The sequence below is a fragment of the Euprymna scolopes genome, chromosome 10 (assembly GCF_053919585.1).
Source record: "Euprymna scolopes isolate OS-2025 chromosome 10, ASM5391958v1, whole genome shotgun sequence".
Classification (NCBI taxonomy): Eukaryota; Metazoa; Mollusca; class Cephalopoda; order Sepiida; family Sepiolidae; genus Euprymna; species Euprymna scolopes.
In genome coordinates this window covers 69,078,696-69,090,961 of record NC_136491.1, presented here as the reverse complement: position 1 = coordinate 69,090,961, position 12,266 = coordinate 69,078,696, and the positions used below count along the sequence as shown (strand labels likewise).

General features: G+C 32.3%; 1 protein-coding gene across 1 annotated transcript in view; it reads left to right on the top strand.

Moving 5' to 3' along the window:
• Nucleotides 1–548: 548 nt before the first annotated feature.
• LOC145286066 (ubiquitin-conjugating enzyme E2 Q1-like) overlaps nt 549–12,266 on the top strand; it is a 63,913-nt gene continuing 52,195 nt past the window's right edge. The window contains exon 1 of the mRNA XM_080134739.1: nt 549–901. Within this exon, the coding sequence (XP_079990865.1) occupies nt 740–901 (162 nt within the window). The 5' untranslated portion in view covers nt 549–739. The remainder of the gene's footprint in view (nt 902–12,266) is intronic.

Sequence of the window (12,266 nt, the reverse complement as noted above, 5' to 3'; positions counted from 1 at the left end):
ATAGATTCTTCTGTTTATGTGATGAGTTATTTGATTTTGCTGGTCACTATAGAACTAATATGTTCTTGCAAATATATTTATTTGGAAATTTTTTATTTTTACTTTTGATATTTATGTGAGAAAAGATTGCAGAGGAAAGAGTGAAAGGTAGCAAGTCAATTAAAATTTAAAATTACATGTAGGTTCCCCCAAATATTTTGTCTAAAAATACAACCCATGTTATGTTTTAGTAACTTAGAAATTTGGATATTTCAATTATAAAAGATTAATAAAAAGAAATTATTAGTCTTTTTTACAAAAAAATGAATTTCCTTCAAAACAAAGAAATGATTTTAATAACTAAAATCAAGATTTTTTTCTCCAAAATAACTATTTTCAATATTTTTTTTATTTTTAAGTACAATTGTATAGAACATTTAATTGAATCAATTGATAATTGACTTTTTATATGCATATAAAAAACAAAAACACGTATACTAACAATATAAAATTGAAGTTGATTGTTTTCATTTTTCTGAGAGGAACTTTTTCACTAACACCGAACGTGTGTCTCACTACGCATGCGCAAGAGAAAGAGAGAGCAAAAGAATGAGAGTGTGTGAGAGAGAGAGTTGTTGCGCCATTATGGTAAGCACAACACGCATAGACTTTCTGACAACTGTTTATTTATTTCTACATCAAACACGGTGATACATTTTGTTAACATCCATTTCTTATCAAGGAGTCTTTCTGGTTGGTGATGGCTTGTCTGGCCACTTTGAAACAAGACATTAAACTACTTGAAACTGCATTTCCTAAGGCTCACGGACGATTTCAAATTCTGTCAGCTTCCGTAGACGAGCTCGCCTGTCGTTTTGTCGGACGGAGAGGCGAACATTACGATATTCATGCCAACATAACGGTAAGATTTGGCGACCTAAAAGGTTCACTTTAAAAAAGAAAAGAGTAATATATATATATAATCTTTTTATATATTTTTTTTTCACGATAAAAACCTCTTTCATTTCTTTTCTCTATTTTTTTTAAAAATCGCTCCACCGCCTTTTTTCCTTGTCATTTCTATCTGACCATAAATTGGGGGCTCTGTTTTTGTATATTGATGATATTAAGTAGATCCACCATTTTGTGACTTGTGCTAGAATGCGCGTGGATATTGTCTTTAAACAAGGCTATTCATTTTCTGATGCTCCATCGATTGAGAATTGATTTCGCGATGGGAGATTATTCTTATGCTCATCAGAGAACCCGAGTTTTTCTGTCGGCGAAGAGAAAGAGGTTTGCTTTCCCTTTTCCCCCTCCCCCATTTCACCCAACTTTAACTCTTGAATTATTTAGTTTTTAATTCAAATTATATTCTTCTTTATTTTTTTATTATTTTCCTTTACGATAGTATTTCTTTAAAAAAAAAATACTTTTATAATTTTTTTTATAAAAAAAAAAGAATGAATAAGTGTCGATGTTATTGTGACAAACAAAGAAAAGAAACCCATTCTTTCTTTCAATACCGAGCGTTGCTTTTGATATTTTCCCCCTTTTTCAATCCGATCAATATTAAAACTTTAAAACCTTGATTAAATCTTTACTTGAATCCTCGTTTATTTATTAGAAAGGAAACTTTCTGACTTCATAATGAACAAATCCCATTTCATTGCCACCTTGTGAAGAAGCGCTACTTTTCATTCGCTCTTTATCTCTTCCCATCCATCATTTTTTTAAGCGTCTCTTCGTGTCGTCATTCTTTCAATGATGATGGATAGTTTTATCGAGCCACCTCAACCAAGTCTCAATTCTATCCTTCCAAATCATTTTCGGATTATTTATCAATGATCAAATCCTATCATAATGATAAAAATGTCTACTATTGACTTGTAAACACGGATGCTATCGAGTTTACAAAATGGCTGCAAAATACTAGTAAACAGCTTTATGGTAATCGGTTTGTCAGGTTTATTTTTTTTTTGTCAGTAAACAAAAGATTTAAATAGTTGTAAAGTTTTAAGGATCTACTTCAAATAGTATACGTTTACAAATCGATCCTATGGCTGCCAATATTGGCTCGCTAAAACCGTAAATGAGTTATGGCAGTCGAAAGTCGACCATACGAAATGAAACTCTAGTACTTGAAATTGAAAAAACACGGCATTGTATTTTTTTATTCAGTTCATTGGATCTTATTGTAAATTAGCACCCTCAATTACCCCCCCCCCCAATGATATTCTACTCTTTTTTTTTTTAAGAAAACTTGGAAATAAAAAATATTTTACAATAAGGGATCAGTTTTACATGTAAATTTAACGAAAATAATCCCCGATTTTCACTCTAGTATTTGAAATAGTTAAACATTTTTTTCTATGGGAGATAAGTTTTATGCGTTTTTTTTTCTCTTTTTTGTGGGGTGGGGGTATGTTTGCAGGCAATTTGGTGGAATTTTTCACGAATTTGCCAGTCGGACTTTGGGTTAGTGGTAAAAATTTAGTTAACTGCCCTAAAAATTTAGATGGCTCGGAAATAGGATTTATAAGTTAAATTCAAGTTTTACATTATCTTTTGGTTATTGAATTGGGTACTTATGCACTTATTGATCCGTGCTGAAATAATAACGTTATTATTTAAAAAGCCATTCTTAACATGGGGAGGGTGTTTTGTACCTATTCTGTACTTTAACCTTACAATTGAATTAAAAAAAACAAAAAAAAACTTTAATTAAACTTGGAAATACAATTTAAAAAATAGCGCGGCGCGGATCAGTAAGTGCATTTAGCACCTTAAATTGCTATGTGAAAGTAATAATACTCGTTAAATTTATATACGAAACTGATCCCCGACTCTAACTCATTTTTTTCTCTCCGCTAAATTTTGCAGGCTGCTCACACGTAATCACCTAAAAAAAATAAAATCGCTTTACTTATCTTTTATTGTTTCTATTTTCTTTTCTCGGTCAGGTGGACATTCTATTCGTTTTTGTAAATTGTTTTATTTTCTTTATTTTTGGTAATTAATGAATATTAAATTTGCAATGGCTTTTGTATGTCGGGGGAAAAATGGGCCGAATGAGCCTATTGGCTTCATGTCTGAGTCTACCTAATTCACGGAGTGGTTCAGTGTTCACCTTACAGCACAGCAGTCCTAGCTAGAAACAATTAATAAAAAAAAATTATAATGTCCAGGAGACGCTATCCGGGAGACGATGGGGTTGCATTCAAAATAATTTAAAAAATGCAATATAAATAAATCCTAAGTGTATATTCGTTTCAAGAACCCGGATTTCATTTGTTGTGGTTGCCTTTGGACTGTTATAACGCATGAAAAGATTTCACCAAACCAATATTGACAGCCATGGGGCTCGATCTGTTAAAGCACTTCCAATTATTTCAACACAGATTATCTTAAACGTTTTTTCTTTGTTGATAAACCGCCTTACCTGCTTCTATGTCGCTTTTTTACGATGCACATAAACTTGTCCTTAAAAATATGAATACCGAATAAAAAGCAAAATTGTTTCCTTTTTTTTATTCTAATTTTTACTAATGTCAATTGATTTTTAAGACATGTATCTAATGCAAAAAGTCGATCACGTCTGCTTGCATTTTTCTAGTTAGTAAATACAGGTTAAACTATCTTTCATTATTGAAAAAGTTTATTGATAATGTTTAATTTCATAAACATTAGCAAACAACTGTTCAGGTTTTAAAAGCCGATATTTTTTAGACGTCTTTTTGTTAGATTATTACTTCAATTTTTAAATTCTTTATTTTGTAAATATTCTGAAAATTGAAATTTTCATCAAGTTTATCTGAAAAAAGGAAATATGAACAATAGTTTAAATAACGAAACCATCATTAGAACCTATCCGCCCTAAGATTTTATATTTTTTAGTTTGAGAGAAAAAAAAAAAAATCAGTATTTTAGTTATAGTTAGTGATCACTTTCGTATATAAATTTACCATAAAATGATCACCCACTTTTGAACCAGATAGCGGTTTTAAGGCATGTAACCATTAAAAAATTTTAATCTTGGCCATTTTCTTAATTTCTTGGAGATCAACTTTTTGGTTTATGTTAAAGAGAATCTATTTTTTTTTTTTTTCAGAAAAATACATTAAAATGTGTCATAAATAAAATAATTATCTTGGTACTTTTGCAGTTTACGGACCGTGTTTTATTTTTTAGGTAGGATTTTAAAGTTAAATTCAGTTTTTACATCTTTTGTTTATTAAATTGTTAGGTGAAAGTACAGAATGGTTAACAAAGCCCCCTCCCCATGTTAAGAATGGGTTTCAAAAGCGTTATTTCAGAATCGTCTGCAGAATTACCATTATATTTTCCTCTATATTATGAATGAATTGTGGTCATGACTCTCCCTTCCCCTTACCCACGATGCTCTGCCAGAATTACTGCACATTCAGTCCCAAATCATATTTATTCATTGCCCCCCCCCCCAACCTTTCTGTGTTAATTCCTACGAGCCATGCCCTTTGTTTATTTTCCCATACGGTCAATCCGGAATGATAGGTGGACATTTTTATCTCCCTTAAAAAAATATTTGTTTATATATTCTTAAAAACGGTGTTTGGATGGGATCATTACATCTGGTGGTAAAAAAATTATAAATATATACACAAAAATAATTCCGGTACTTATGCACTTATGTTATTGTGCTACTTTTTTATTTTTATTTTTTTATAGTATTTTCAACTTTTACGATATCTTTATTATTATTATTATTATTATTATTATTATTATTATTATTAAATTCTTAGGTGATAATAACAAAACACCGTCCTCTCCCCATGTTAAGAATGACTTTCTAAATGATAACGTTATTATTTCAGTACGTTAACATAAGTACATAAACACCATAATTCCTAATTACTATTCTTTTCACTAAGTTTTTCATGCTGTTTACATGTAATCGCTTAAAAAATAGAATCTCATTGGAGAGAGGAAAAAAAGTTTGTTTTACCAAAAAATGAAAAATGCAAGAGTTTGTTTTAATTTGTCCTAGTGAAATGAAAATCTGAACCAGGGCACTTATTTATTGCATTAAATCGCCTGTAATAATAATATCTCTATACTACTAAAACTCTGCATCTTGTTTGTATCTGTGCACATGATGTCATTCGCTTAGAGAATGTGTTCAATAGACAGGAAACAAAAGGATGTCATTACCCATTAAAGTAGAACATAGGCGACCTGTGACCCAAAGCATCACATATCTATATGGACAGTTACTATGTATACTAGACAAGCCATCTAGATCTGGAGGGTATCCTACCAAAACTTGCTTGTTTATCCTAGTGCACACGTGATGACATCATTAAAGGATAACATCATCCATTAAAATAGATGAAAGATAACCGTACACTGTGGATGATGTCATGAAATGATGTCTTTCATCAAATAAGAGAGCGGTGGGGAAACAGATCATTTATTGTGTTTTATCTATACAACCTGTGACCCGTAGAGTCGTCTATTCGATTCTTGGGCTGTATTATATTTAAAAATTTGAAGATAATTAAAATGATAAAAAGAAAAAAAGAAAACAATTGAAATGTTGACAGGTTCCACATTATAGCAATAAGTGATTATGTAACTCTGTTCATCACACTTGATTAAAGGTTTCTATAACTTCGATATATTGGATGTGTACATATTTTTCCAGGAATTTGAAAGATTAAATAAATAACATCTCCATATATAATATTTTGATTGCAGAAATTCCCCTCTGGATCAAAGTACTGTAGTTTTACAACAAATGCCACATACAAATTTATTATGTCTAGATTATTAGACACTATCTTATGTAACTTTAGAACAACATTTTAGATATATTTAGTTATGATAAAATTCTACATTTCATCCTAGGATCAACACCATCACAATTACAGCATCTTTAGAGGAAGTAATTCCTATTTTTCCTCCAAAATATTAAGTTCTCTTACTGACCCCAGTTAAGATTAGAAGGAAATATACACATTCTACAGATATTGTGCTTGCACCCTTCATAACTGGATCATAAACTCAGACATAACATAATTTTTCCATTTCCCGATTCAAAAATAATAAATTCTCCCTTCTCAAATTCCGCCCATTCTCATTGCTGAGAGCTGACAATTCGATTATTCTGGAATCTATCACTTAATACATAACTTTTCAAATATGGCGGCACTCTCTACAAGAGGCAATCGCTTTAAAAAAAATAAACCAAATACAAACATCGCTCATAAACAGAAAATTAAATACTGATAACCTTACACTTACCTATGCGCACATTAACAACACGCCACTATCCCCCCACCCCCAACAAAAACAAACTCTGAAAAAAAAATATGTATGGGTACCATTATTTAATTTTTGATTTTGGAGTGGCTTAGTGAACCTTACATGATGGTATTTTTTTGTTTTCTTTTACATCTAATTTTTTTGTTGATTTATAGTATTTGCGGGTGGGTATCCTGACAACAATTATAAAGGTTAAATTTGGGGCAAATTCTTCGACAACCCCCCCCCCTCACAAATTGAGGTGTCTATTTCGATAGCCGTTATGTTTGATTTTAGACAAATTATACTTTCTGTGGGGTATTTTGTTTACTTCTCTTTTCCGGACTCTGTATCAACACTGCACATACATTACCTTTGTTTACATATATTTATTTTTTTATTTTATAGATAAATTTTTACCTTAGCTCCACTTCCACACTTCTTTAAAATGATGACTTATATAGGTTTTTGACGCTGTTGATTAAGAAAATCTCATATTTGGCAGATACAAGTAGTTTTTGAGATATAAATACCTGTATTATGCACTTGAAATCAGTGGCCGTCAGATTTGTATGCATGCGCGAGGAACAAATCTAATTCTATCTGACCGACATCCCCCACCCCAATTTTTTTGTTGGTTTATAGTATTTGCAGGTGGGTATTCTGACAATTATCAAGGTTAAATTTGGGGCAAATATTTTGACCCATCCTCACAAAATGGGTGTCTATTTCGATAGCCATTCTTAACATGGAGAGGTTGGGGGTGTCCATTCCGAAAGCCATTCTTAACATGAGGTATGAGGAGGTGGGAGGCTGGGCAACAACAACAACAACCATACTTTAATTTTTTACAAGGGGGGGATGGTATGCTTCCACCGGGTAACAGGTCCTGCTAGTTTAAAAATAAAGTAATCTATAAATATAAAAGCAAAAATGTGTGTATGTATGTATGTTCGCTTTTTGTGTATGTCTGTAAAAGGTTTTTTTTCGAGAAGCGATCGTCCGGTTCACAACTTAAAACTTTTTATATCACGTCTAAATCATAATATCTATGAGTTAACAACGGACGTCGCCTGTCTATTTAATTTGCTCGACTTTAAAAAGATAAATATTCAACATTTTTCGCTCGCCGCATGTGGATTAGGCTTTTTCGTATAATAAAAGCGACACTAATTTTGGCGGTATTTTTCCGGTCGCGATCGCCGGAAATGTCCGAAATCAATCAGATTTGATCAATGTGGAGTTTTTCCTTATATCGGACAATTGCTATTCAATTTGGACAATCCCCTTTTTATTGGGAGCTGGTTTCCCCCCCCCAACATCTTGGGGGGGGGGAATTAAAAAAGCGTTCCCGCAGTAAATAAAATACTACCCCACAATCAAAGTTGACCTCATTAAGTAATTAAAAACGGGCACCTGCTAATTCTAAACAGTTAAATAAATTCAAATGTGTTTCCGTTAGTGTTTCGTGGTGGCCCAGTGGTTAATGTCGCATGTTTTTTGTTCACACTTTAATTACCAACTTTTCCTCAAGGGTTCGGGTTCGATTCTTCATACTTACCTACCAAAATTTTTTATTTTAACCCCCCCCCCCCCCCCGACACAAGCACTCGGGCAACGCAGGGTACTAGTCAAATATATATGAAACTAGCATGTGTGCCCCGCGTTGCCCAGGTGTTTGGAGGTGTGTGTTGAGCAAAAAAAAAAAAAAGTGGTAGTAGGAATGCAGGCTTGAACCGTACCGCAAAGGAGGAAAAGAACTGGGAAAAAAAAACGTGACGTCTTTGCTGTTACGACCACCGCCAAACCGGAAGTGACATAGGTTTAAATTAAGGCTAGACAATCGAAAAGAGGGGAGGACTTTCAAAAATATTGGCGAAAAAAGAAAAGTGCCCAGTTTAGGGAGAAGAAATTGTTTTTAGCCAATTTTTCGGTATTTGTCGTCTGAAGGGTCGAGCTTTAAAACGATACTGATCTTGTGAAAATCCATTGCCTCTATCGAAAGTTTAAGGCACACATGCAAACATACATACATACATACATATATTTATATATTGGTAGCTCAAATTTTCGACCCAAACCGATTAAAAAGCTTGCCCTATCTCTGAATGTCCTTTATGTAAAATTTCAAATATTTAGACCAGAAATTGTCAGTAATTTCGTAGACCACAGAAGTCAAATTTTTAAAAATTTTGACCTCTGAACATTTATTGTTTTGGGCTCAAATCAAGTTAAGTTAGATCCATGTCCAAGGAACCTATATCTAAAATTTATGTTTATACCCAAAATTGTTGGAGGAGTTTGGTAGAGTTCTCAAAGGTCAAATCGTTGAACTTTGACCCCATAACAGCCAAATTTCTGTCCGGAAAGATTACAAAGATTTTCCCAAATCTCAGTACCCTGTATATCAAATTTCGAGTGTGTAGACTGAAAATTGACAGAGTTATTGGGTAGGGCAATGTACACACACACTTTCATAGATATATAGATATCTGATTTTAATAAGATTATTTTGTTAAAATCATTGTTAGAAAAAATATTGTATGTTTGATAAAAAGCAAATACTATCACTTTTAATTTTTGAAATTTAACGTTCAAGAATTTTTTAATTACATTTTATATAAATACTCGTGTAGGTGCCTGGCATTGCCCAGGTATTTGGAGGTGTAAAAAAAAAAAAAAAAAAGTGATAGTAGGGAGGCAGTCTCGAACCCGCGATGTGAAGGCAGAAAAGAAAGTGAAAGAAAACCTGATATCTTACCCCTACTCCATGACGCGACCGGAAGTGTAAAGCATTCAAACTTAATGTAGTCAATCAAAAAGATGACTTGCAGAAATGGCGTTGCTTTTAAACCTCCTACGACGGTCGTTTTTAATGTGGGGGAAAAGCCGCTACCACCTCAAAAAAGGGGCACTCTGGCAGTATACAAATAAATAGTAATTGTCTCAGTATGAAGGGTTTCCCCTACATTGACCAAGGATGAATTACAGAACAGATACTACCCCGGTGAAGGCCGGGAGTTAGCGCCAGCGTTTAATTAGTTTTGTTTTATTTCTACAAAAAGACAAACAACAGAGACGACCACACGGGAATTTTTTAAAACTCTTTCAAAAAAAAAAAAAAAAAAGATAAAGACGATGTCCATTTGCGAATCTGAAATATTATGATCTAGGAAGTAAAAGAAAACTTCTCCCAGAATCTAACTGACATGAGAACCCCTACCGTGTAAGCCTTTTCTGGACATACACAAACACTCGCGCCCATTTTGCCTTTTATATATTAGACTATATGAAATAGTTGACATGTAGAAAATGAAAGTTAAGTGAATGAGTTCAGTCAGGTGAAGAAATGAAATCACGCACTTAGGTTTGGCTATAAGCCAGTTAAGTTTCCAGCTCCCCCCAACAGGGGGGGGGGGCTTTAGCAGTGTCTTAATTAATAGCTATTGTCTGATATGAAGGGTATTCCCCACAGTGATCAAAGCTGATTGCCCTTTAAGACGTGTTGGCCATGAAGCAAAACATCGGAAAAAAAACCCCACAAAAAAAAACTAACGTAAGGCAAACGAACGATGTTAAATGTAAAAATCGAAAAAACAAAAAACAGAAAAACGAACGTTAAAACTTCAGAAAAATACCCCCCCCCCCCAAAAAAAAAAAAAACATGTGAAAAATGGCTTAAATAAGCCTGTTTCAATATTAAAATTTAAAAAATTATTGGGTACCCGGATGTTTTTGGGTGTGTGTGGTCGGAGGGGGGTGTTAATGAAAACCTAAGAATAAGCGAAGTAAAAAAAAAAATGGAAAAACGAACGTTACGTGAAAAATGGCTTAAATAACCCTGCTTCAATATTAAAATTTAAAAAATCGAAAAAAAAAAAAAAAAAAAAAAAAAGAAGACATCTCACACCACGATTTGAACCCAAAACATTAAGATAATGACCCAATGTTCTAACCAACTGAGCTAACACGACGTACATGAAATTGTCAGTTCTTCAAATATTTAAACTAAATCAGGTTATGACGTCGTCTGACGCATGCATAGAACTGATCTCGTCATGAGAGGATGGTTTTTGCTGACCCCCCTCCCTCCCCTGTAGAAAAGTGCCGATTTCAGGGTGAAAAAAATTAACGTTTTTGGCCAATTTTTCAAAATTTGTCGGGCGAAGGATGGAGCTTTCATATGAGACCAAGTTTGTGAATTTTTGTTCTGTCTGTCGAAAGTTTTTAGCAGGCACACACACAAACATACATACATACATACATACATACATTTTCGCTTTTATATATATAGAAGATAGATGAGCATGTAAATACTGTTTTTCTTATATTTTTTTCTCTAAAACTTTTGATGATATAACTTCAGTATTTTATTTAAGAGTTCTTTTTTATTTCTTATATTATATTTTAGATCCATAATCTTACATTGTTGACAGAAAGAATGATTCGATTTAAGAAAATTCGAATTTTAAGTGTTTCACATTTTGTTAAGTTAACGGCAATTTTTTTCTCTGATTGCATATTGTAAGCAAATTATCATGCCTGTTTCATCTGAACTGATCCTTTTTCTCACTTGCAAAAAATGCCAGAAAGACTGAATGTATGGGATATTTTTTTGGTTTCTCTTGCTGCCCAATATTGTCTTGTATGTTTCAGATTTTCATAATTATTCATGCTATTATTCTCATTTTGGTGGTTGTTTTTGTGTTTCAGTTGATGTAACCTCTGACTTAAGGTGTGTTTTGTTGGACGTGGAAATCTTTCTGTTTAACTCAGAACCTATACAAAATTAGGCTGTTCTCATTCTATCAGTTATGACCGAGTCGAAGTGCTAATTTCTATATCATTTTTAGTTATTTATAAAGAGGAAAATTAAAACGTGTATCGTTTATTAAAAGCTTTTTTACCCCCTCTCCTAAAAATAAAAAAATACGAATTATCATTAATAGATGCTGCTACCAAAAAAAAATACAAAGAAGGGAATTTATTCTCTAAATACACTGTTTATCAATCACATCTCTGCTGTTCTAATGTTGGATTTATATTGTTTTGCTTTAAACATAACACTTTCATTCGGACAATTATTATTTTAATATATTTTAACAATGTAATTATGTTTCATAACCTATTTTCTTTCATTTATTTTTTTCTTTCTTCTGGTCTCTGTTTTCGTAATTTATCGACTTTCATTTAAAAAAGAAAACCTTTGCTGCAAGGCTAAACTTTTGGTACACATTGAAAACCTATTCTTGAATTTTATTTTTGAGAATTTTATAAAGTATTCTAATACTGAAAGTCTGACACATGTTAAGCAATTTTTTTTCTCTGTTAATCCCCAAAAAAACAAAAGCATGTTCGATTTTAACATAGAGGTTATTGAAATACATCACCTTTCTTCTTTCGACCAACTTGTATATAGTCTCAATTTAAATTCTATTTACTGTTTCATAGATATAATTTTAATTTACCATCCACTTAAACTTATTAACGCATATGTTTGTTCATTTTTTTTTGTTGTTAAATTTATACAAATATAAACTCACATTTTTACTTAAATTTTTTTATATTAACAATGTTAAAAAATAGTTTTCTTCTACATAAAATGAAATATATTAACTTTTAATAATTTATCTGCCATTTATTACAAAAAAAAAAACAAACATAAAATACAAACGAATTACTCCCAGGTAACACTAGTTAGATATAGGTAGAATAAATGATGTTATCTCGGTGTTCTAATGTACTATTTATAATTAAAGGTTCCTACATTGTATTTAATCTATATAATTATAAAACTCAAATGACCTTGTAACGGGTGTTGTAATCCCACATCTGGTTTACGACTTCCAGTTGCGCATGCGTACATAAACATAAACCCATAACAGCGTAAACAAATAAACACAAATCGCTACTTTTGCAGAATTTGACCTGCGGACTGAAATATTAATTTCTTCTCCATTTTCTAATACACCTTTCTTAAAAAACATTCATACATTTTCTTCTAC